Here is a 27,486-nt window from a genome sequence, read left to right as displayed (position 1 = left end):
CACAATTGTTTGTAAAGCAAAAAAAAAAAAAAAAGTGGGCAAAAGTGAGCAAGTAGAACCTTATATAAAGGGATTTGCTCAATAGATGCACATTTTCTCAGTCTACACCTGCAAACATAGTGGATGACTTCTCTAGAGAGGCATAAAGTTGAACCAGCTGATATGGTAACTATTTGCTCTGAATATAGCATAGGTGGCAAAATTGCAACTCTCCATGTACCGGAAAATATAGGAAATTTGAGTGGAGACACACAAAGTAGTATTACACAATTTTAGCATATTGTATGGATGAACTCTCACTGGAGAACATAAGAAGAGCCTGCTGGATCAGGCCAATAGCCCATCTATTCCAGAATCCTGTTCTCATATTGGCCAACTAGATGCCCATTAGAAGCCCTCAAGCTGAAGCATTCTGCGCACCTACAATTCCCAGCTTCTGTTTTTCAGAGGCATACAATGTCTGACAGTGGAGGTAGAAGGTGGTCATCTTGGAAATGAACCATTGCTTGGACCCCAAGTTCTTGCAAACTTGATACTATTTCTACCCACCCCCATTCCCTGTTTTCAGCTGTGAAGTTTAATGAATAGGCAAGTGGAAACAAAAGCAGATGGAGAAATAGAAAATGTTTCAATATATTTTCCTTTTCTATTTCATAGACGCTAATTGATCCAACTGTCTCACTTGCAAATACTGTTCCAGGAAAACAGAACAACAGTTGCACACACACAAAAACAGACTTTTTAGACAGGCCATTTAGTGTTATGAATAGTCCTTGTTCAGAGGAGCTTCAGCTTGGTCTTTGGAGAAATACACTAAGTCCTGTAGCTGGAATAAGGTAGATTTACCATATAATCTGATGGACCTATACTCATAAGTAGCTCCAGCTATTGCCATTGGGATTTACTTATACAATAGAAACAAATGTGTTACTTCTCAGGAATGTTGTAAAGTAAGTATAATACACACCATTTCATGTGAGCAAGTTATATTTATTTAAGATGTTTATATTCAGCTACTGTAACCAGAGAGCCCTCAGGCTATGTGCATTCAGAAACAAACAAACAAACAAAAACAATGCCCAAGGTATGCAAGGGTGGTGTGCATGTGGTTTTCTTTCCACTAGAGATTTATCCAACCCTCTGCAGCCTTCCTGGCTGCTTGTGCTGCTTAATCTAGAAAAAATCCACTGGGAGAAGTTACTTCATGATGTCTTACTCTGGGCTTTGACTGAAGCACAGGCACCTGGGAAGGCTGCTGAGTGCAGAGCACTGTTGATATTATTTGTTACAATGGAAGAAAGGACACAAATTTCCCGGGGCCACCTCAGAAGTTCGGTGAGTGCATTGAACACTCCGCCTTGAGAATGTGAGATTTTCCCCCCTGCCCTTTGATTTTTTAAAAATAACTTACTCTTTTCAATATATAGTACACAGCAGCCACATTCAAATAAGCATGTAACAATAAAAAAACAATGCAACACAATGTCAGGTTACTCACTATGTACACATATCAGCATTCAGAAAAGGAGGGGTAATACAGAACAATCTTGGCACAGAAGTCAGGGCTACAAGACAAAGATGAGACCAACTGTTGGTGCAAAGAGTTTCTTGGTGTCTCCGTAGCCACAGGCCTTCCACTGATCCGGTTCAGACAGGCTTTGTGCCAGCCTGATGCTGTCAGTAATTTTTTTTTTCCTGATAGAGCTATATTCCAAATGTGGTTGTACCAGCTTTCTGGAGGATGAAGTCAGATGACTTACTCCGTGTGGCTACTAAGAGCTAAGTCATCAAATCTTGGGGCCCAAGAAGAGCCAGCAAAGGTGATTTAGGATCCTGATGGGCAGCAATTCCCAGTAAGATAAAAAGAAAAAAGCCAAATTCAGCACCATAGGGACAGGGCCACCACATATGCATTCAAGAACCCCATTTGCTGCATGCCCTGCCCTCCAACAACTGGGAGACAGATTACTATTAAAACATCTTAGGACAAGAAGAGTTAAGATGTCAGCAGTACATCACTTTTACCCTTTGATAATTTTCTAATGTGGTTTCTTTTCTCATTCATTGATGGAGAATGGTAAAAATAAGAATAAAGGAGACATTTGTGGCTCTCATTAGCAAAGGTGCTCCAGAGAACGTGCTGTTATGGGTTGGCTTTGAAAGGCAATGTGTAGAGGCAACTCCCCTGGAGACTGTTTATTCGTGTCAAGGCCCATTTCCTTGTTTCATCATGAAGCCCCATGTCGACAACAGAAGGCGCTGCCTACCACAATCCACAGAAGCTTTTCCAGGGTGGTTACCGAGTCCTCAGAGGCCTTCTGAGCTTAATGAGCATTGCGTTATCATTAACATGTTGCTTTTGTGAAGGCCCTCCCTTCCTGAACAAAGCTTTTCTTCATAGAATAAACACTGCAGTATACACACTGGTTGTTCTTCACATGCCTCATTTGTCGTTCTGTCCAACCGCAGCTAAGGGCCACACAACATATGGCATTAATTGCATGTAAGCTCTTAAAAGAAAAGAAACTACCCACTGCAGGGAAGGGGGCAAGCAAACAGGAGTTTCTCTGCATTGGCTAATAAGGTGGGGGGTTGGGGGCTGGGGCTGTAGTGGGGAAGGGAAAATAGTTAACCTTCTCTTGTGCTTCCTCCTGCTTGTCCTACTCCTAGGGCAGCAATCTCAATTTTTTAAAATGTGCCTGTTAATTGCTCACATGCAGTGAAGTTCCAATCTAATCAGGCTATATCTCAGCTTTTCCCCACCTGATACCCTCCAGGTGTTTGGGGCTACAATTCACATCATCCATGGCCATTGGTCAAGCTGACTAGGGCTGGTGGTCTTTGGGAATCCAAAACAGCTGTAGATCACCAAGAAAGGAGAGAGCCGCTTAACTTGTTCCGATCTAGAGCTCTCCATGAGTTTTGGTATTTAAAGGTATACTGTGATCACTACAAGGAAGGACTTGTCTTTCTGAAAGGGTCCTTCCGTAATACATACAACTGTACGAATAATGAAAATATACCCTCCATTAACGAAACTTCACATTTCGCTTTATTGACTCGAAACAATTTGTATCCCATCGTTCACTGCAGTGCTATAGTGCCTTTTACTTTCATGATTAATAATAGAATCACAGAATTGTTAAGGGACCTTGAGGGTCATCCAATCCAACCCCTTGCAGTGCAGTAATCTCAGCGAGAGAATCGCAGGCATATTACTTTCACTTTCATTTAGTGCAATACCAAAGGTTTTCAATAATCCAAGCATACTGTATCAATAGATCAGCATGACCCGAGTAGGACACTATATTTCACTAATCCCAACCGGTAATGTAAGTGAAGAAAAGTTGAAAGGTTTGGATATGTTTATCATAGAGAAAATAAAATTAACACATGATGTAACAGCCACCTTCAAATACTTGATAAGCTGCCACATGGATGATAGTGCAAATCATCTGTTTTCTATGATTCTGCTGCTACAGAGGGCAGTAAAAAAAATCAGTGACAGAACCAGAGTAGGCAAACAAAAAAAAAGACAAAAACCTTTGGGGTACAAATATGCCTATTTCCCTTCTTTAAAAGGTTTGCAGAGTGATGTGCAAATGTGGCAAACTAAACATAAGATAGGAAAAAAAAATGAGAAAAGAAAAGAAAATTGAGAGGTTTCTCCATCCCTAGATAATCAGGCACTGTGACACCTGAATATAGAAACTAGGGTTGGGCCAAAAATCCCCAGAAAAAAAATAGACCATGAATTTTCTCCCTTCCCTCACCAAACTGTTGGAGAAATTCAGTGTACACACCACAAATGAAGAATAGTCAGTGAAATGTCCTCTCTCCAATGAGGTGGTGAATTGCAGCTGCAATTGCATGCCCACTTTTCATTTTCTTTGATAATATTGCAATAATGTTAAAAGAAATGATATTGACCCGTATTCTAACAACATAGTTTTATTGATTCAGTATTAAATTAGGCAAAACTTTCTCAGAAGAACACTGTTGGAAAATTCTGCTGGAGGCCATTCAACAAAATCACCTCAAATTTTGCTGTCTGCAAATAGGGTGTAGAATTTAGGGACGCCATTTTTGCTCACATTATGTCAGTATGGAAGATGCAGAAAATTAGAAGCTTATTTCTCATCCATAGTCCTCATTTAGGCAAGTCTAACAAAGTAGCACACACATGCCCCCTAGTGGTTACTATTTTAAAATAATTTTTATTTCTTTGAAATCTGCTAACAAGCAATGAAAACTTGTTTTTCACCAGCATAAATTCTTATGGCTGTGTATGATATTTTCTTGCAAATTTATAAAACAGTTCATGTCAATATTTGACAGAACACAAATGGCAAGTGCTTAGTTCTTTTTACCATCAAGAAAGAACACTTGGTGTGCTCTAGTAATGACTATTTCTTCTCAGGAGTGTGGCTTTTTTAGATGAAGTAACGATATAGCTGAGTACTTCTAGTTTTCAGTTTTCCTTGCTGTTGATTGCTAGAAAATATGAATAAATTGAATCTAAAATTAGGATGAGTTATCTTTTTGTATGACCTCACTAACTCTTAAGGCTACCATCCTATTCCTAAACTGGGAGTAAACGCTATAAAATTCAATAGGATTTACCTTTGAGTAGGCATGGTTAGGGGACACGGGTGGCGCTGTGGGTTAAACCACAGAGCCTAGGACTTGCTGATCAGAAGGTTGGCAGTTCGAATCCCTGCGACAGGGTGAGCTCCTGTTGTTCGGTCCCTGCTCCTGCCAACCTAGCAGTTCGAAAGCACATCAAAGTGCAAGTAGATAAATAGGTACCGCTCCGGCGGGAGGGTAAACGGCGTTTCTGTGTGCTGCTCTGGTTTTTCCAGAAGCGGCTTAGTCATGCTGGCCACATGACCTAGAAGCTGTACGCCGGCTCCCTCGGCCAATAAAGCGAGATGAGCGCCGCAACCCCAGAATCGGCCACGACTGGACCTAATGGTCAGGGGTCCCTTTACCTTTACCTAAGCATGGTTAGGATTGCTCTGTAACCACAACAGGCCATCCTTATGCATACTCTCCCATGATATATATTATTGCACACATTAGTGCACTGTTTCAGTAAAGTGCAATTTACATCAACTCACATAAAAATTCAACTGAACATAATTTCTCCTCCATCATTGGGGGAAACAAAGATAAGATTTCCTATTTTGATACTCAAAATGAAGAGCTAGTACTAGAAGACTATAATATGCTGCCATACATCCAGACATGTATGGCAGCCCATATCAGACGTTTTTCGTGAAAAATAGATTTGTGAGATTTTGCCAAAAAAGGCTCAACAACTTTGAAATCACCAACCAGTGCTCAGGCCTCTGATCTTTCTAGCCTCCCATGCATTGCAATTTATCACCTCTTACAGCACCCCTTATGCTCTTAAAATGTTGCTTGTCTGCTTACTCAGTTAGTGAAAGCCATGCTTCCCACCAACTGGTGTTGTTTCTCCTTCCTACAGGTACAAATTTAACTTCACCTCACCATCTCTCACCACCTCACCTCATGTAAATATATCTTGTCAGACTGATGTCGACCAACCCAATGTGGTCTGTCATCTCAGGAAACCAGTCTTAAGATATCATCTGAATGACTTACGTCCTTACAATATTACAACTGACTTTGTCTGCTTACCTACTCAAATAAATGAGTAACTGACATATCCTAAGAGGAATTTTTGCTCCAAAAGGCTAAATATCTTGAGCATGTGTGTTTTTACTCGTGCTGTGCTGAAAATGTCTCCTGCATTCCCCCCCCCAACATTTTTTGTCAGTTAAAGTGGGGGGGGATGCATTTGAAAATATCAAAATTGAGACAAAAATTAGTGAAATTCTCTAATTTAGAGCGTCTCCACCCCCATCGTTCTGCCCGGACACTGAGGTTCAGTGCCGAGGGCCTTCTGGCGATTCCCTCACTGCGAGAAGCCAAGTTACAGGGAACCAGGCAGAGGGCCTTCTTGGTAGTGGCACCCGCCCTGTGGAACGCCCTCCCACCAGATGTCAAAGAAAAAAACAACTACCAGACTTTTAGAAGACATCTGAAGGCAGCCCTGTTTAGGGAAGCTTTTAATGTTTAACAGACCACTGTATTTTAATACTTTGTTGGAAGCTGCCCAGCGTGGCTGGGGAAACCCAGCCAGATGGGCGGGGTATAAATAATAAATTATTATTATTATTATTATTATTATTATTATTATTATTATTATTATTACTACTACTACTACTACTACTATTATGGTAGTGGGCAGGGTTTTATTGTGCTTACCTTACCTTTTTTTGCACATAAGTTGTATATAAATCAAATCATTATTATCATTATCATAACATCAAGGTGGTCCAGGGGAGTTTATGAGTATCCTTTCTTTCACTGTGCAATCCAGTTTTCCACAGATTGCCATTTACTCCAATTCATCAGTAAAGAGTGGATTTTCGCAGGGAAAGCTTCAGGGAACAAAAAAAACTTGCTCCGACCTGACGCTTTGAAGTGTGGCCCTGTGCCTAGAAATGAGGCACAAAAGGAAGTCTTGATGAGCCCCATGTCAACAGTGGTCAGCACTCTGCAGTATTCCCAGGTGCCCACACTTCAATCAAAACTCAGGGTAAGACATCATAAAGTAACTCTGACCATGTGCCAGGAAGCTGCAGAGTGCTGCAAAAATGTTTACTGGAAAGAAAACCACACACACCACCCTAACAAACCTTGGATATCTTGCAATAAAAAGTTAAGCTTGAAACTCCACATCAGTGAAGATTCTAGAGTGCCTTGAGAAGGGGACAGACAAATGAAAGCTTCTTTTCTAAAGGAAGAAAACACTCAAGGAAGTGGAGGTGACTTTTTGGCACAGTTAAAATATACCTCTGCCAAAAGACTTGAGTTTGAGGGCGAATTGACATCTTGATCTACTTTTCACCCATATGCTAAATCTGTATCTAATCCAGGCTGCAGAGAAAGGCTAGGTAAGAGCACTGAAATGCAGTTTTCTGCGAGAAGAGGGGTTTTTTTAGTGCAGAAAATCTTTCTGTCCTGATGATGTGTTTCTCACACATTCTCTACATTCTGAACTGGTAAATCTGAGAAACAGGTTTGCCATCCTCATCTCTGAGAACTAAGCCTCTGTCTCCGGTAACGTTATTTCTGTGTGAGTTTTGCATTCCTGTAAGGTTCTCTGGGGAACCATAGAAAGCACTCACAGCCTACCGTATTTGTTCTGCATGCTGAGTCGCTATAAAATATTTAGCAAACTTTCTGCAGGGCATCCTTCTCATCTCCAAAAATACTTTGGTGGAGATTGCAGGCCACAAAGCTAGGCACATTCTCAAACTATTGGCTTTGTAGTCATGCTGACTGATTGCTTTGTTTTCCCTTTGGGGACTAGTACGATTAGAAATACTGCAATAGCTTCCTATCTATTTGGCTGAAAGTGCATCTACAGTAATACCAATAATTTATGTAACATGACTATGCTTCCCAGAAACCCACTGTTGTGTAAAGAACTTGGGGTTGGATTCAAACAGTTCCATGGTAGGTGAGGGGGAAAGAATGTCAGGCCCCTAAAGTAGTATACACTAGGAGGCTGTTGGTACAGGAGGTATAAAAGTAGAATTCCTGGGTGCCAAGATCCAAGTTTGGGGCAAGTACTCTTTGATTAAAGAACCTGAGCAGAGATTTAAAATCACAAAATATGCAGCAAAGTTAAGTGTGGAAATATAGGCTGTTAGAGCTTTAAAATACACCCTTCTAAGTTCCTTCCAAAGTTCCCCTAGCATAGAACAAGACAACACATTTGGCAAGTTAAAAATGTATTACTTACAAACTCTCCAAAGGTCAAATTCATGTGCATTCAGAAAAAGTCGCACAAGCAGCAAAGCTTTGGCTTAGTTACAGTGGTGAAAGTTCCTAAAATATTGGTATAGGAACTCAAGAGAGACTTGTTAGAGCCATGAGTTGAAACAAAGGCTTGATTAATGCATGTTGGCTATATGAGGCTGGTTATCCCACAGATGCAACTTCTTATAACAGAACAGAGAACAATAACTAGGCTTTATTTAATAGAAAGAGGAAAAGAGAGAAGAAGGAAGAGGAAGTGAATGGGCATTTTCCCCTATGCAAATGGCCAGTGCTGGGCAACCAATATGAATTAGGAACATAGCAGAGGCAAAGAGTTAACGCCTGCTTTGCTAGGGTTGCAGTCTGGATGAGGCCCCCAATGCTCGCAATTTGTTTTTGTTTTTAACCTGTAGGGCACAGATATGGAGCTAATGTATTATTTCATTTAGTGAGTCTTTCTCTTCCAGTTTTACGTTTTGAATTTAAGTCAACACATGAGAAGGACAGCAGGGATAAAGCTCATACGCTGCAGAAGGTGTTGTAATGTGCTGTCAGGCTAGTCTCTCTAAGTATTGTGATGGCAAGCTAAGCAATTCAGCATGGAGACATTTTAAAACTGGCTGTGGGCAGCAGTGGGTTTATTTTCCCTGCCATGCAATCTGGAAACCAGCAGAGTGAAACTGTACATTTCAAGAATACAAATGTGCTCTACTCCATGAGATGACGCAGACGTGTGACCTTGATGCTGCACAAAAGGAAATCCAAGCTTAATCTGTTTCTGTCTGTGTAATCTTCTTTGCCATGGAAATGTTAGCCTCTGTTAGCTTTGGGTGGAAAAGAAGCAATTTCCCCATGAGCTTACTTTCCAGGGACTAGGTTTTTCCCTCCACAGTCACAATCATTTTGGCTTTTTACATGAAATCTTATCATGTAACATGAAGTTCTCAACCCCCAACTTAGTCCATGCTCCTGTATCAGCTGGACTCGGAGGAAAAGAAATTCCACTGGATAAATGGGACATTTGTCTAGATTTCTGCAACATTCTATGGGCAGTAAAATTTGGACCATAAACCAGATAATGTGTGCAGGCTACCACCTGGCTACCCCTGGCCTAGATTACCAAAGTGTCCTCTACATTAACAGGCAAATTGTCTGCCTCTTTACTTATAGGATGTGGCCTATTCAGCTGTAAAGAAAGCAGGTGGAACTATGGAGGAGCTCAGGAAATCAGTGGCTACTGGTACCCGTTCAGATAGCTCCTAGAGAAGAAATGGCTTTTTCCAATCTTTTAGGTGCCAACTAAATACTTATATAAGAGATTAGGCACCTATGCCCTCCAGATATTGTTGAACCCTTAACTCTCATTGTTAACAGGGCTAATTTTTCAGAAATGACAGTAGCTGGAGTCCCATATACATTTCTTTAGCTCCCAAATATATGGTTTCTTCACATGCACATCAGCCTAGAGTTGGCTCATTTCTCTCAAACCTGATGGCTAACACTTAGGAGAGAACACCAATTATCTCCTAACAGGTAGTGCATTTCAGGAAACATATATAGATTTTTTTCCAGTTATTAACCAACAAAGGAATAGTTTTTGTTGTTGGCAGCCGTCTGTCTTAAGAGGTAATGGAATGTGCCTCCAGGGTGAAGTCAAAATGCAGGAGAATCACAGTACCTGCTGTGGTTGCAGATACCAGGAACTCGTGTCTGCTGCCTCCTGCATTGTTTCTGCTGTGTTACAGCACCAAAGTGACCTCTCTTGGGCAGTGTGTATGAAGGTCCTGGGCTGCCCAGACAACAAGACCCACCCCCTCTTGCCCTCGCTGATGTAGTAAAAAGGAAAACAGAGCAATACATTTGGCACCAGCTTATCTGCAGGAGTTGCTGGAATCAGGCATACCAGACACCAACTGTCTTAGGGACTTCACTCCAGATTTGTGTATGGTTTACTCCTTCACCTTTTCTTCTCCCAAAGATGTCCTGCAAGGCAGCAGGTACAGATTTTTCCTTGGGGTTTAGTCCCGAAGCCTTTCTCTTGAATGAGTGTAGCCACAAGGCAACAGAGATTTAGGATCAGTTTTCTTTCTCCTAGAGGGGCTACTTTCCCAGGTTGATGGACCCCATCTGCTCCTCATTTCCCTCTACAGCATGTGCAGAAACTGCCTTCTTGGACCCACTATTCGTTTCATTCCGTGGCGTAGCGTGGGGAGTGCAGGGGGGGCCGTCCGCACCGGGCGCAACATCTGGGGAGGGCGCGCTCGCACTTGCAGCTCTCTGCCCCTACCTGGAGGGGGCGCAAATTACTTGCCTTGCCCCGGGTGCTGACAACCCACGCTACGCCACTGGTTTCATTTGCTCAGTTCGCCAGAGCCTGCCTTTGCATGCAGGGAAATCCCTAACTGGCCTCAGGTTTGGAGACCCATCAGCTACCCTTACCTGGTTTAGCTGACCAGTTGAAGCCATTTCCTGGAGTGTGATCGCTACTGCTTGCTGACAGCTTCCAGGAGCCGCAGGTGAAAGCTGAGTGCAGGGTGGGGACCAAAGGTGGACAAACTAACCCCAAAGGAGCATGGCATGTCTCCCACTATAGGTACTACCCCTCCCTTAGCACCCCTAACACCCCAAGATAACAGCCACAAGGCAGCAGAAGGCACATTCAGGTCTCATTGATTTCCAAAGGAGATAAGCATTCTCTCTTACTCAACTCAAAAGGGAGTTCAAAAAGTTATTTGATTTGGCTGGATCCATGTATATGCTTTGCAGCAAGAATTTGTACAAAACGAAAGCTTGCAACCAAAATCATTTTTTCCCCAGAGCCAGTAGGGGGAGTTCTTACACTGGATTTTAACTTTTGTAAGTACAGTACTTTAAGAGGAAAATAAAATTACTTATGGGAAAAAACACTTGATTGCATGGAACTCTCTTGTAAGCTGAAAGGAGAAGAGGAAGTAAGCAAAATACATTCCAAGCATTAAGCAGAGAGCTAGAATTGTGAGTCCTATAAACTATATTGGTTGTTAAAATGCAGAGAGGTCCAGAAAAAGGACTGCTTTATAAAATTACCACAATGTGGAATGTCTGCATTGTAGAGAAATAGGTGTCTCTTCATCACTCATGTGAAAAAACATGTGGGAGCTATGTGCTCCATGCATTGGCCTATATGCATGGGTGCCCAGTTCATGTGACTATTTCACCTCAAACAAAGTTATAGTGTGGGAGAGTGATTGCACAAATATGTGTCAAGATTACAGCATGTGAGTTGTCCAGGCATGCACATTGATTCTCCACTAGATAGGATCTTTGACTCTGTAAATGTGGGAACCACATTTAAATTTCAACATCTGAAGAAGTCCCTCCTTCCCTAGTTCTTGAGCACAAATTACCTAGAAGTTCTGCTCTACCTCCATTGAAATGAATGGAACTTGTGGAACAATTTCTTAAACCTATCAGAGTACAGTAAGCCTGCAACTTACACAGGGGCTACATTCCAGTGATCACGCCTAAAGCCAAAATTGTGCATAGACAAAACACATTGGATACAGTGGTGGGTGGGACTGCTGGAGTTTTTCCCCCTGGATACCTTCCCTCTTTCCACCACCTTAATTTTTTTAAATTGATGCTTGGTGCTCTGAGAAAATAACAGATTTGGCAAAGAAAGCTTAAAAACTTAGAACTATATGTTTTCTGGTTCCCCCCCCCCCAGAGGTATTTGCATATTTAGAAGATGGTCCAAGATCCTCTCCATCTGACCAAGCTCTTGAATTGTTGTAGACAGGTGTTGTCCAAACACCACACACAGGTGAGGCAAATGGCCACCAGTCCTTAAAAAACACTTTCCACCCTCATTTCTAGATTTGTGGAGGTGGGAGAAAATCTGGATTAAATGAAGGGTTAGTGTGGGACAAAAGTGATTTCCGGGAAACACCATGGGAACATCAGACATTTTAAGGGGAGAAAAGCAACTTACAATGCACACTCAAGGAAGGTGTGGATGAGCCATAAGAAACCTTTGCTGATCTATTGCAAATCATCCAGAGATCTACTATGCATTAGCTTAAAACCTAACCTGGTGGTGCATAAAATGTAAGAAAGAATGAGAGAAGGGTCGGAAGGAAGCAAACAGCATATAGCCTCTCTTGAGGCAGACTGTTTGTTTCTCCATCAACAGATGATGTTTGCCAAAAGAAAACCTCTGAAGATGATCAGTCTGTCTTGGAATCTCAGCACCTGAGCAGCAGAACCACAATTGGAATTTTGTCTCAGTCCAGTGTCTATATTCTTTTGGGATCTTCTTAGCTTTAACTGTTGTGCTCTCACTTAATTGTGGGGTGCGAGAAGCAGTTTACCCTAATACAACTCCCTTATCTCGTTAGGGTGATACAACTTGATACAACTCCCTTTTTATCGCTAGGGTGTCCATGGCAGTTCTCTTATTGCCCTGTGGGTGTGATATACTGTTTCTGTAGGATGCTTAGGTTGCTGATAACTGGGGTCTGCTGACCTTCTCACACTTGCTCCATGAGATCTTGTTCCTTCTTCAATCCATTCAAACCATTCTCCATTTCTGAAATCCCACAATGCCTCAGTTTCTTCACATCTCCTTGCCCTTACCCACCAATTTCTCCACTTAGCAAGTCAATGACCTCTTTACTGTTTGTGGCTGCCTACCATTGTGTCTCCTGTATTTTGCTTGTCAGCTTTATGGGGAACAGGTGTTGTTGTTGTTAATTAAATTTATACACTGTCCTATACCCAAAAACGCCCCAACACATTTTAAAAGGCATAGGCTGTCAATCAAATCAACCAAAGGCTTGGTTAAAGGGGAATGTTTTTGCCTGGTGCCTAAAGGCATACTCTGGAGGAGTTCTGTAATCTGAGGCTGCGAGGCAATCTAAGGTACATTTACTGCAAGTTCTTCAAAAATTCCAACACTGCTTCTTGGAAGACAAATATTGAAAGTGGAACCAGATCTGTCCTGGGTTTTAAAAGCAGTGTGAAGATTCCATGGCAGGGGTGTGGAATGGTGTGTGTTTGTATACCATGCGCATGTTGAGACAGAAATGTGTTGCAAGGAAATATCATTTGATCTTCCTAGGAAGAGTTGTAAGCAAAGGGCTTGGTAAAGGGCTGTAAGCTTGAATTGTGTGGGATTGTTTTCAAAAGAAGAAAACTAGGGTTGCCATATTTCAAACAGTGAAAATCCGAACAAATCAGTTGTTGAATTGCTTAAAGTTTTGAGCTTTTTTTGGCAAAATTGCCAAAAAAAGCACCATTTTTGAGCTATTATGGAAGTCACCCAAAATGGTACTGCCAACGCGGTTTTCCCAGACATTTCTGATTTCTGCTAGGACACTGCTGCTTAATGCAGTATTCCGGATATATCCTACCCTAAGAAACCCAGTCTGCTAGAGCACCTTTGGATATTTTCAATGGGGGTGGGGGAAGTGTACAACTGTGTGTGTGCATATTTATGTACATGGTGCTTTACCATGAAGGTGAAATCTTCCTCAAGGAGCCTATAATCTGAAACCACAAGAACAATCTAAGAGACAAAAGGAAAACCAAGTGGGAGGGAAATGGAAGGATGGATAAATGGGAAATAGTTTCAGTTACATGTATTTCAACTTAATTACTACAGAAAATGGGGATTGGGGGATAGTGGGGATGTTTCATATGCTTAATGAAAAATGAATGTAAGCTTCGTGTATGAAAACACTTCATTATTCCTCTTCACAACAAACCATCTTAGATGTAGCACGCCAGCAGTGTGCACACTACATTTTTGGAGGGAGGGGAAAAACATTATTTCTCTCAACAAATTCTGGGCACTGTAATCTACCCCTCAAGGAGTTACTATTTCCAGCAACCCTTAGCAAACTACAGTGCCCAGAATGCTTTGAGGAAACTGTGTGCTTCAGATGAGCTTTGAACGTACAGTACAGTGTGTATCCAACTAGAAGTAGCATTTGAAATTCTGGTTTGCCTGGCATTTCTATCAGCCTCTTTTGCTTTTTTAAAGTAAAACCAAGTGTTCTTGGCCTCATCTCTGAAAGATATGCAATGCCATGAGGAAGTTTATCCTACAACACTACACACAGAAAATCCTAAAACCAGTTTTTTTCTTTGAAAAAATATGTTTAGGGGTACTTTTATTTTGACTCAAGAAAATCACCATTTATAGATCCAATTGAGAAAAATAAAGACAGTAAATGGACAAAAGTACAAAGATTCACAAAATGTTTAGGAGTATGTATACCCCTGCCTCCCCCCAGAAAAAAGCACTGCCTAAAACCCTGAAGACTTGTAATGATTATTTCGCTAATGAAGCAGAGTGGTGGAAAACAATTTTCAAGGCAACCACATTCAATTGTAGGAAATATTGTGGGACCACATGCCAGCAGCAGGCAGAGAGACAGATACAAAAGCGGGTGATGCGCTGAATGTGCCTTGTTACCTTGTACATTAGACTACTTTTGAACCACACAAAGCCCACACACCTCTCTCCATCAGGGAAAGCAAGAGGCATTGTCATAGCCTGTAAGCAACACCTGCTGATATTCCCTCTTCTATATAACTATTAAATATGCACAAGAACCCCCGCTTTTTTCTTGCGTTTGATTTCCCCCCTGGCAAATCTCCTTTTAACAGCCATGCACCGCACTAGTTAACTCAACAGGTGCACGCCCGCAAAAAGCTGCGATTTTGATTTCTTTTCGCCACGATGCTGCTGATGTCCCTTTAGCCTGCCGGCGTGGGTGGGGAAAACCTCACACTTTTCCGAATGCCCTCCGCCCTGTGCGAATCACCCCTTGCAAAGAGAAAGATATTCCTGCGGAACATTCCTTGCATTTCTGCTCGTCACGCTGCTGCAAAAGACATGGGGGAAAAACACCTCTTCTTTTTCCCCCTGTTATATGTCTGCGAGAGAGAGAGAGACGCCTCAGGCTACCGAAAAACGTTGAGAAATAATCGTGGCGGGAGGTCGCCGCCCAAACGCCCACGGGCTGGACCGTGCTGTGAAAATCACACCCGGGCGACCTTGGAGGAAAAACCGAACGCGTCCCGGGCGTCTCCAAAGGCGGCCCATCCCAGGCGCACTGCGCGCGCCGCGCCGCCCACCTCCCCACCCCTCCTTGCGCCGGGAAGCCAATGGGCGCGGGGGATGCTGGCGCCGGGGCGGCGGCCGGGTTGCTACAGCAGCGGCCACACTCGCGGCGGCGGCGGCGGGGAGCTGGAGCTTGAAGGGGCGGCGGCGCCATGGAAGAGCTGGACGGTAAGGGAGGGATGCGAGGAGAAGGCCCGGGGAGGAGGCCTTCTCCGCTGAGGAAAAGGCTGCAGCCGCCGCGCCGCGCGCGCGCGAGAGAGAGAGGAGGGCCGAGCCTTTGTGTGTTTCTCCGGAGCTGGGAAGAAGGGAGGTGCCGGAGGGCGGCAAGAAATGGTGGCCTCCTCCGGGAAGGCGGCGGGAGAAGGTCCTTCGCCGACCCCCGAGAATGGGCCGGGAAGGTGGGCGCAAGCCGCCTGCGTAAAGCGCCTCCGCCTCGCCTTCCCCCCCTTGGCCGTTTGGTGCGCTGCTGCTGCTGCTGCTGCTGCTCCCTTGCCCAGCCCTTCCTTCCCCTGTTTGCAGAACTCGTCGCCAAGGGGCAAGGCCAGGGCCAGATTTACGTAGAAGCTAAACAAGCTATAGTTTAGGGCCCCGCCCCCCCAAAAAAAATTAAAGAAAAAAACTGGGTGTACATTTCCAAAACAGAAGATAAAAAAGACATAAAATAAAACCTACATACAGCAATAGTGTTTTGTGTTGTGTGTGGACCTATTGGGTCTCCATAAATGACCATATAGCATATATTCAACACAAAAAACAGCGGCAATTTGTTGACAAAGGACAGCTGGACATGTAAAGGGTCCCATTACCTTCAGTAGCTGGTCCTGGGCAAGCTCTGCTCCTCAGATGGGGAGGAAGGCAGGGATGGGCTGATTACTCAATGAAGCTAGGCTGACTTGAAGGGTCCAGTGGGTGGTTAGTCCCATGCAGACCGCCTTTAGGTTCTCCGGGATTTGCTTGGCAGGCTGCTGAAGCCAATAACAACAACAACCGCAACAACAGCAGTGCTCCCCCCAAAAATGTTTAAGGGTACTCTCATTTTCCTACTCAGTTTGAAACACTGCCCCTCAGTGAGGCCAAACTTAGATTCACAAAACATTTAGGGGTGTGCGTCCCCCCAGAAAAAAAAAAAATCACTGAACAACAGTAATAATATAAAAGAGTGACAGCAACAATGTCTCTTCCTATCTAAAACTGACAAGTTTTAAGGTCCGAGCTTCTCAATGTTATCTTCCATACTGCATAACTGTTTTTGTGAATCTTGTTTCTTTGAAGGTGGGAATGATGAGGTCTTTACATGCTTTTTTTAAAAAATCAGTGCAAGACAAGAGGGGGAGGAAAGGGTGCTTTCAGGAGCATTGGGAGGGACTGCTTGTGGCATGGAACGCATCACATGGAGGATATTGGCACAGGAAACTTGAGAGAACCATTTTTAATGCAGGTATATACTCTAGAACCCGGTGCAAGTTTTATATTTCTCTTGCAGCAGTGGGAAATGGAAGAGGGGAAGCCGGGTGGGTGGAAAGATGATTTCAGTGCCATTTGTGCGGAAAGGCCTAAAACCTTTTAGACTGGGAATGAGTCCTTTGCTGGCTTAACATATCTCCCCCGTGGTGAAGTAGTCTTTGGCTGAGTTCTCTTGGCATGCCCATGTTTTCTCATTCCTGAGCAATGACCTTGTATGGCTAGTTTTGGCTGTGCAAGCTGAGCATTCATTGCTTTCCTAAGCCTTTAATATATCGTTTGTTTTAAAATGTTACATGTATAGTAGTTCCGTCTACTTAGCTACTCAGCATTCTTGTCACATTTAGCCAACAATATACTCATTTATTTTTGCTGTGGACAGCTGACATGCTGAGGCTGATGACAGCATTATTTTGGGCGGTTTGTCATCTGTTTTATTTATTTATTTCACAATTCTAACAATTGCACTGAAGAAATGTTTTTCTGACATTTATAATATTTCATACTTACATGCACTGTGGAAGAGGAGGTGATGTTTTACTAAGAAAAACATTCAGATAACTAGAACTAAACAATCTGACCTCAGTAAAGAATTGAAAATGGTAGCCCTTTAGGACAATTTCCCACTTGGACTGCACTCCTCTGCTTAAATGCCATTAAAATTGATGCTCACTGAAGGATTCTAGTTACAGTGATACCTCGGGTTACATACGCTTCAGGTTACAGACTTCGCTAACCCAGAAATAGTGCTTCAGGTTAAGAACTTTGCTTCAGGATGAGAACAGAAATCGTGCTCCGGCGGTGCAGCTGCAGCAGCGGGAGGCCCCATTGGCTAAAGTGGTGCTTCAGGTTAAGAACAGTTTCAGATTAAGAACGGACCTCCAGAACGAATTAAGTACTTAACCCTAGGTACCACTGTATTGTCTTGAAGCTACTTGCAGGAGCACTTCTGCATCTTAATGTCTGAAAACATGAGAAGAGGATTTTTGTATATGCCTACTTGTTAAAGACAAGATGTTCCAGAATTTTTGGCTTAATCAGGTCTTCATTTGACATTTAGGGTGTGTACACTGCTGCATGCAGGTTCTGCTTGCAAACATCCCATAGACATTTGGTTAGCCAGTGGGAAGACAGAGTGCTGGGCTATATGGGTCTTTGGCCTGAACCAGCAGGTGATTCTTTTGTTCTTACAATTAAAAAACCAATATTCGTAGTAAGAATAGCTGCATGGGAACAAGAACAAGAGAAGTAATTGAGGTAATCTGTGGTTCCTAGTTGAGAACCAACAAACCAGCCCTAGCAATAAAACATTAAGGGAGCCATCCTACTGCCAGATTCACCAAGGTGAGCAGGTTAGGATCTAGTGCCTTATCTCCCTCATCCTTGGCTCAGCCAAAGTAAGTCCTGAAAAAGAGATGCGGGTGGGGCATGGCAAAGAGAGGACCAGAGGGGTGGGGTCTGAATCCTAAACTCTCTCAGCTTGGTCATGTGACCTTGTAACCTGGCATAAATTAAGCTGGCAAAAAAGTACAGTGGTACCTCAGGTTACATACACCTCAGGTTACATACGCTTCAGGTTACAGACTCTGCTAACCCAGAAATATTACCTTAGGTTAAGAACTTTGCTTCAGGATGAGAACAGAAATTGTGCAGCAGCGGCGCAGCAGCAGCAGGAGGCGCCATTAGCTAAAGTGGTGCTTCAGGTTAAGAACAGTTTCAGGTTAAGAGCAGACCTCCAGAACGAATTAAGTTCTTAACCCGAGGTAGCACTGTATAGTGTAACTCAAACACTATTTTAAAGACTTATTTTCCCTCTGCCAGCAGCAACCCTGCGACTGAACAGAGTTTGGATCTGGTGTAACTTTACACAAGCTTAATTTACACTGGCTTCTCGTGTAGAGGATTGCTACCTAAGCCCAACACAACAGTACTAAAAGCTAATCAGATTACCATAGTTAAAACAGTTTAGATGTACAACTAAGGCAATAGTTGCAGACCTAACATGATAAAATCAAATAACTTAAGCCATGCAAATCACAGCACATTTTGTAGTAGCATAACTAATAGTCTCCTACATTACCTACTTTCACTCTAGTGGCCTCTATTGAGATTTAGGGGTTGTGAAAGGGGGCAAAAGAGTGGCACAGCCTCTTCAGGGGCATTGAAACCATGGCCTCTCTAGTGGGGGATAGTTTTCTCTTTCATGTGAAAGAATGAAGTACTGCTATTATTAGAAATTTTGGTTGTTTCGCATATTCTAGGCATATGTGTACATACCCTTCAGAAAGGGAAATGTTTTGGCATTTTCAAAAAAAAACCCTACATCTTTTCAGGGCTGTCGCTCAGCTAAAAAAAAATATTGTAGGTTAATTGTGAGTTTTCATCCTTTCAATTCTACTGAAATATAAAATTCAATAAAGCAATGATTCCAAATAAAAATATTTCCTTTCTTCTTTTTGTTTATTAAATTTGTCAGTTCTTTTATAATGCTCAGGAAACCCAAAGGGACTTACAATTGAGCAGACAGACAATAAACGTCACATAGATACATTAAAACCAAGAGGAAAAAAATACATTTTTAAAAATCCCATCCACTTCGAAAATGCCACAAATAGTTAAAAGCCAAAGGCCTGGTTATAGAGGGAAGTTTTTGCCTGGGGCCTAAAGGTAAATAATGATGGTGCCTGGTGAGCCTCCCGGGGGAGAATATTCTGCAAATGGGGAACAACCCTCTGGACCTCTCGTGGAGGGGGCACACAAAGGAGGGCCTCAGATGATTATCACGATCTGGATTGCTTCATATGGGGAGACGTGGCCCTTCAGGTATTACACCCCTGAGCCTTTTAAGTCTTTATATGTAAAAACCAGAACTTTGAATTGGGCCCACAAACTAATGGGCAGCCAGTGCAAGTCAGACTCAGATTGGTGTTATGTGTTCAGGAAACCTCACATCCATCTGGTCTAGGGAACCACCCACTATCTATGCCTCAGTCTAACCTCGATTGAGCTTCAGTTTATTGGCTCTCCAGTCCATTACTGAGGCAAGAACGATCCAGCAGATCTGCTGCTACACCTGCAGATGTAAAGGAGAAGTGTGCCATCAGCATAATGCTGACAAAGTACTCCAAAGCTCAGTGGTTTCATGTATCACCCTCTAGAAACGACCATCCAAGTAGGACTGGAACCACTGCAAAGCAGTGCCGCCCCCTCCTAACTCAGACAGCCACTCCAGAAGGTTAAGGTCATGGTTGAGGTCAAGGAGCATTAACGGGCACAATTTCCCTGTCTTCCAACAGAGGTCATACAGGGTGACCAAAGCAGTTTCTTGGTCAAAACTAGGCCTAAACCCCAATGGAAATGGATCTAGAAAATCAGTTTCCTCCCAAGAGTGCCTGGATCCGCTCTGTCATCTGGTCTTGGCTTTTAGGTGATGTATGCATCTTTTGCAGCAACACTACCTTAACAAGAGACCTTTCCTCCAGCATAAGAGAGAGAGAGAGAAAAGCCTGATTATATTCGATGATTCCTGCCTCCATGGCTAAGATGTATGTATTATGTGTATATGTGTAAATCAGGGGAGTCGTCTTAATGAGTCAAAATACTCATGATTTAATGAACGTTTAAGAATGTCTTTAAGAACGTTAATGTAAAACTTCAGTTTATTGCTGCCACAACCACATTGCTCAAGTTTAGCTAAGGGTGTCCCCTGACAGGGAGGCCATAAATAGTCCTTTGCTTCACATTGTCGATAAGCACTTTTTTGTAGCAATATACTTTTAGTGTTTCTGTAATGGGTTGTTGCAGAAAACTGAGGATTGAAGTGTGCAGCTACAGTAAAGGGTTGCAGAGTGTCTGCTTTGCATTTAGAAAGTCCAAAATTCATTATCCAGGTAGGGGTGGGAATGTTTCCTCTTTGAAACCCCAAATAGTTGCTGCTAGTCAGTGCAAACAGTTCTGAGCTATATGGTCCAATAACCTGATTGAAGATAAGGCAGCTATGTTTATGTTCCTAGTAGCTGTTGCAATAAAGTAAGTTATTGCAAGATTTACTTGGAGCTGTATTGGAGAGGTGGCCGTACTGATGTTAGCATTGTGGCTTCATTACAGGCTCCCAGAATGCTTTGTTGCACTGATGTCTAAGTGATGTGTTCACACTCCATTATTATCCTGGCCAACTATACTAGTCAGTTTTAAATACAGACCACACGCCATTATTATACAGAAAAGTGTCAGCAGCATGACTAACCGCCATACAGCTACTCAATGCATTTAAACACAGGTTAAGAGAAGGGCATGAGAAAGGACAGGGGCAACACTTGGAAAGTAAAGCCACATGGTTCTGTTACACCAGAGCATTGGCTGCTACCCTGCAGTACAGTGGTACCTCGGGTTATGTACTTAATTCATTCCGGAGGTCCGTTCTTAACCTGAAACTGTTCTTAACCTGAAGCACCACTTTAGCTAATGGGGCCTCCTGCTGCTGCCGCACCACCGCTGCACGATTTCTGTTCTCATCCTGAAGCAAATTTCTTAACCCAAGGTACTATTTCTGGGTTAGCAGAGTCTGTAACCTGAAGTGTACATAACCTGAAGCGTATGTAACCCGAGGTACCACTGTAGTAGTAATAACACTACCCTAGCAGTAGATAATAAGACATCTAGCAGCAAATCCAACAAGTAATAGTTGGCAGTAGCAAGCTACAAGGGGCATCATACAGGAGTTGTATCTTGGCAATCTTCTAGGAGTACAGCTCAGTATTCTACAATGAGTATCTCAGAGGCTTCTCACAGCTTCTCACAGATGCCCACCTTTTCTCTTTCTTGACTTGGTTGCTCATACTCATGATGATCTGTGCTACAGTGATGCACTCTTAGGGGTTGAGCTTCTTTGCCAGAGTTATGCTGCTTAAAAAAATATTCAGACAACTAAAACACTCAAACCACACATGTGCTGGCTATTCAGCCAAAATGTGATAGGAAAGACTGGGACATGAGAAAAGGAGACCTGGTAACATTGGACAAAATGGGATGGCGTGGACAGGAAGCAGGCGGCCCAGTAAGTGCTTTAAAAGACAAAGTACTTAATCTGTAGTGATGAATATAATTGTTCTGGCTAGTCTAGCGTTGACTGCTCTGACTGATGGAGCATGGATCTTCTGCTTCATATTGTGCCCTAGAAAATTATTCACCAGTAGCTAATGTTAGAGAAGGGATTCTGCTATTCCTCATTCTTTCAGCCTTTATTGACCATTGTCTGCGAATCTAGGATTAGAGAACAGTCTTAAGTACTTTTCCTTAAAAAATTGATGCTGAAGTTTTCTGGGAATTAAATTATAATAGTCTATTTATGAAATGTGTTAAATTTCTTAGTTTTAAAAAAACTTGTGGGACTTGCCAGCTGGATAACACTTTGGTTGCAAACTCAAGCAGGGCATCTTGATAACTAGAAATACAACTAATTTTAAAAAGATGGTAGCACAACAGAAGAAAATTTAATCCTGTTGAAGAAATGCAGGTAATTGGACTAGTGCTTTCTGCAGTAATCTGTTAAGCAGTTTTGCCATAGATCATTACTGTTTTAATGATTTATCTCATTTTATTTTTCTCCTTAGAGACTTGCTACTCTGTAGGGTATTCATGCATGTTGAAATATAAAGCTTATCTTAATATGAGGTTTGTGCAGATTCTTGGTATTGATTGTATGAAGAGCTTATTAGGCATATTGCTTCAAACTTTTTTTTTTTAAAAAAATGCCAGCTCTTTAATATATGTCTATGTAGAATGGACTAATTAACCATGGGGAATTAAACACTGGGTGGTAAGGTCTTTGTAATGGATGTATGGGGGTTGCTCGTGCGTAAGTTGCCACCACTCCTGGCTAGGTAGCCTGGTCAAACCTTTCCTGCCTGGACAGCCCTTCACTTCGTGGCTGTTCAGTCGCTAGCAGAATCCGTCAGTGGGCGTTTCTTAAACTTCTTCCAGCACAGAAGCTCTTTGACGCCAAGTCTACGCCTACTTTCCCTGCGCGGAAGTCTTCTGCGCAGGGTGGGTGTGGGCAGAGGAGGACCTGTGCTCTCCCCGCTGGTCTCCAGCGAAGAGTCCTGGAGACCCCTCTCCGATTCCCCCAACCGCCCCCCTTTATCTCTGGTGTTACGCTGATTTCCTTCCCCAGCCGATGAGTTCCCTCTCTCCCTGCTTGGCCCTTCTCCGGCATCGCTTGGGAGCCCTGCCTCCACTTCTGGCTCCAATGTCAGTTCCCTGACAGTCTTCTACAGTCATACCTAATGTTATGGATGCTTCAGGTTACGTATTTTCAGGCTGCGGACCATGGGAAACGCAGAAGTACCGGAACAGGTTCCTTCCGGGTTTCGCCGCATGTGCAGAAGTGCTAAATCGTGCTATGTGCAGAAGCGCCAAATCACACAGATGCGGCGCTTCAGGATGTGAATGCTGCGGGTTGCAGACGTGCCTCTGTCATGGATTGTGTCTGCAACCTGAGGTTCCACTATATAGGTTTCCCCAATGTCCCTCCCCCCTTTTATTTACATGAGTTTTCATTGGAGTAAGATGACTAAAACTGATTTATCAGGGACTTCCGGTCGGCGCCAGCGTTTGATGGCGGTCCTAGCCTCGAGCTCCGAGGCAGGACTGCTCCGTAAGTTCGGGTCTTACCCGCTACGGCAAGCGGGGGACCCCTAAAATCACAGGCGCTGAAGCCTGTGAGCAAGGAGATTCGGTGGGCACCTTTGCGCCCCCCCCGGCATCGTGAAAGAGCCTTTTTAAAGGCTCCGGAGCGGCATCGGGGTGAGCGCGGTGCTGAGGATCGCTACCCAGCTTACGGAGTGAAGCCGCGTCGCCATTAACGGAGAGCGCCGATTCCTTTCTGAAACTAAAGATTGGCAACAACAATACCCGTGAGTAAGAACGCAAAATTAAAACGGGACTTAAAAATCTAGAAGATTTGGCTGAAAACGGGAAGGCAAAAATTAAGGAAGTCAGCCTCCCGGATCTGCATGATTAACGGAGCAATGAAAGACTGAGCTGTGTTTAAACGGACTTTCCTTTTAACTCTTATTAAACCAGACATCGAAAGGATCTCCCCCCTGTAGTGCAGGAGAAGGGGGGGAGGAAACAGAATTAATTTAACCTGCAAAAGAAAGGGATAAGGAATAAAAAACCTCTGCTGCTGACACTTCTGGTCAGGCTGCCGGAGCAGCGATCGCCTGAAAAAGGAACTGTCAAGTGAGCTGTCAAAAGACAGTGGCTACAAAATAAGACTTATTTGAAACATATTAACGGGACTTTGGTGGATTACAATTTTAACAGTAAAGTGCTACAAATTAAAGACTCTTAGTGGGACTTTTGCCTTTGGACTTTCTGTTTCTTTGTCGTGGGTGCCTTTGGATGGTTACAATTTCCTCCTCTAGAGGGCTTTAGTTGTATTACGGTGTATCCAGCGGGATTTTCCACTTGCAACTTTCCTGTGTGAATGACCTTGAGTTATGAGCAACCCGCCAGAAGAAATTTCAACAAGAAGTAAAACAAAGCAGGCTCAAAAACAAGCTCAAAAAAGAGGCTCTTTATCAGGAGCAGCAGCTGCACAAGAAAAAATAACAGCAGCATCAATGGAGTCAATGACACAGGCTCTGCTCAAAATAAATCAGTCATTAGAAGTACTCACCAAGCAATCTGCAGAACTTACTAAACAGTCTACAGAGAACTCTAAGAAACTGACGGAGCTGACAACAAGACTAGACCTGAACACAACAACAATCTCATCTAATACAGATTCTATAAACCGTTTGGTTCAAGAGTCTACGGAAACAAGGAGAATAGCTGAGAGTGCTAGGTCTACTGCCGAAGAAACCAAAGGAAAGTTTGCGCCTATTGCAAAAAAAGTACATGAACATGATACAGCATTAGCCCTACTAGAACTGGAAAGGAAAAGCAAGAACCTGAAATTAAGACTGGTTCCAGAAGAGGAAGAGGACAAGCTTGGGGAATTCCTCACAGATAAATTTCAAGATTTTTGGAATGATGAGTTAGATGGAGAAGAAGATGAATTTGTGATAACCTCAGCCTTTCGGATTGGCAGGAAGCAAGGGAAGAAGCCAAGAGACTGTTTAATTACCTTGGGATCAAAGGAACAAAGAGACAAAATACTGAACCTACATTTCCAGAAGGCCTTGGTCATTAAAAATTCTCAGATCCAGATTTTCAAGGATATTCCTAAATACTTTTTGGAGGTTAGATCTCAATTTAAAGAATTAGTTGATCTACTTAAACAGAATAATATCCCATTCAGGTGGGAATTTCCACAAGGGCTGTCCTTTAACTTTAAAGGGAAGAAAATTAAAATAAAAACAAACCAGGATAAAGAACTCTTTTTGGAAAGAAATCAAGAGGATCTTCAGAAAGGAACTGTTAGTGAGGGGGAAGTACCGGACATTTCAAATCTATCATTTGGACTGAACCGAGCACCGACCGAGGAGGAACAACAACTTGGTGCAGTCGGTGGAAGAGCTACCCAGTAACAAAAATGTCTCTGCAACTCTTCAGCTGGAATTGTAATGGTTTGAACCACCCTCGAAAAAGGGGTCAAGTATTCCATCTATTAAAGAAGGAACATCTAGATGTAATCTGTCTACAAGAAACTCACATTGCCAGGATACATAGAAAACTTTTAACAAATAAGAGATTAGGACAAGAATTTATTTCATCAGATAGAGTTAAGAAAAGAGGAGTTGTGATCTATGTCAAGGAAAAATTTGAACCAAAACTGATCTTTAAGGATGACCAAGGAAGATACCTGGCAGTGGAAATTCAAATTCATGGAGAAAAGATTTTGATTGTTGGAGTTTATGCACCAAATGAGGGGAAGGCTGAATTCTTCAAGAAGTTGCATGAGACTTTAATGGACTTTTTGGATTTTAAAATTATAATGATGGGTGATATGAATGGAGTCGTCTCCACAAACATGGACAAGGCCCAAAGACAAACAATATCTAATGATGGAAGACTACCAAAGACATTCTTCGAACTGACTGACACTATGGACCTGATTGACATTTGGAGAACTAGGAACCCTCTGGAAAGGGAGGGGACCTTCTTCTCTGAAGCAAAAATGACATGGACTAGAATTGATCAAATATGGACTTCTAGTAATCTGGCATCAAAAGTTAAAAAAATAGAAATCTGCCCAAAGACCTGTTCTGACCACAATGCTGTCAAGATGGAAATGAAACTGACAACAGCTGGAACCTTTAGATGGAGAATGAATGATACTCTTTTTGGAGATGAAGAAATTTGTAAAAAGGCCCAAAAGACACTTAAAGACTACTTCGAGATTAACCTGAGATCAGACACTGAAAAAAGAGTTATTTGGGATGCAAGTAAAGCCGTGATGCGTGGCTTCCTAATACAACAGAATTCAATAAAGAGGAAAAAACAGAATGAGAAGAAAGAGAAAATTTGGAATCTAATAAAAGAAGGGGAGAAGAAATTGAGATCTAAGCCTAAATCTCAAGAGATATTAAGAGAAATAAAATTCTATCAAACACAATATATGGAATTGATGAATCAGGAAATAGAATGGAAAATTAAACAAATGAGACAAAAGACTTTTGAGTCCGCAGATAAATGTGGGAAGCTACTGTCTTGGCAATTGAAAAAGAGGCAAAAATTGAATACAGTGACATCACTCGAAGTAGATGGGAAGTCTATTAATAAACCAAATGAGATAAGTAATTGTTTTCAAAGTTTCTTCAAGAAATTATACAAACAAGGGCCAAAAAACGAACAGGAGATAGAAGAATTTATTGGAAAATACGGCTTACCAAAAATCTCTGAAAATAATAGAAGGAGTTTGAATGAGAAAATTACAGATCAAGAAATAGAGAGCGCCATTCAGGATATGCAGCTGGGAAAATCACCAGGACCAGATGGACTAACTGCGAGATACTATAAAGCACTGAAGGATTGGTTAATACAACCATTGAAAGAAGTTTGCAATCAAATTTTGGAAGGGAAAAAGGCTCCCGAATCGTGGAAGGAAGCATTCATCTCACTTATACCGAAGACAGAAACTGAGAAACATCAAGTTAAGAATTACCGCCCTATATCACTCTTGAATGTGGATTATAAAATTTTTGCAGACATTTTAGCAAAAAGATTCAAAAAAGTTTTGTTAGAGGAGATTCACAGGGACCAAACTGGCTTTCTACCAGGCAGGCAATTGTCAGACAATGTGAGGAATATTATAGACATTTTAGAACTTCTGGAAACTGACATAAATAGAAAAGCTGTTTTGATTTTTGTGGATGCAGAGAAAGCCTTTGACAACATTTGTTGGAGCTTTATGAAGAGGAATCTCCAAGGGATGGGGGTAGGTAAAAACTTTGAAAATGGTATAAGTGCAATTTACTCTGAGCAAAAGGCCAAACTAATTGTAAATGGTATGGTTATGGACGAAATTCCAATAGAGAAAGGGACACGACAGGGATGCCCAATTTCCCCTCTATTGTTTATATCGGTACTGGAGGTTTTCCTAAATATGATTAGAAGAGACCAGCTGGTTAAAGGTATACAGGTCGGAACTAAACATTATAAGTTAAGAGCATTCGCAGATGATCTAGTCTTGACATTACAACAGCCAGAAACCAGTACAAAAAGAGTTTTGGAACTTATTGAAATATTTGGTCAGGTAGCAGGTTTTAAATTAAATAAACATAAGACAAAGGTGTTGGAAAAAAATCTTACGGTGGGGGAAAAAGATAGTTTTCAAAGAGAAACTGGTTTGGAAATTACTAAAAAGGTAAAATATCTGGGGGTGAATTTAACATCTAAGAATGTGAACCTATTTAAAGACAATTATGAGAAATGCTGGGCCGAAGTGAAGAAAGATTTCGATATATGGTCAAGATTGAGACTTTCCTTGTTAGGCCGAATTGCTGTTATCAAGATGAATGTATTGCCGAGATTGTTGTTTCTGTTCCAGACATTGCAAATTTTAGATAAGATGGACTGTTTCAAGAAGTGGCAGAAAGATATATCTAAATTTG

At 42.3% G+C, this 27,486-nt stretch overlaps 1 protein-coding gene across 1 annotated transcript in view; it reads left to right on the top strand.

Moving 5' to 3' along the window:
- The first annotated feature begins 14,976 nt into the window (after positions 1-14,976).
- The window catches only part of ZC2HC1A (zinc finger C2HC-type containing 1A), a 39,569-nt gene continuing 27,059 nt past the window's right edge, over positions 14,977-27,486 (top strand). Inside the window, exon 1 of the mRNA XM_081874653.1 lies at positions 14,977-15,133. Within this exon, the coding sequence (XP_081730779.1) occupies positions 15,118-15,133 (16 nt within the window). The 5' untranslated portion in view covers positions 14,977-15,117. The remainder of the gene's footprint in view (positions 15,134-27,486) is intronic.

This window comes from Podarcis erhardii, assembly GCF_964252035.2.
Source record: "Podarcis erhardii genome assembly, chromosome: 8".
Taxonomy (NCBI): domain Eukaryota; kingdom Metazoa; phylum Chordata; class Lepidosauria; order Squamata; family Lacertidae; genus Podarcis; species Podarcis erhardii.
The sequence above is the reverse complement of the archived record's forward strand: the minus strand, read 5'-3'. Positions and strand labels throughout refer to the sequence as shown.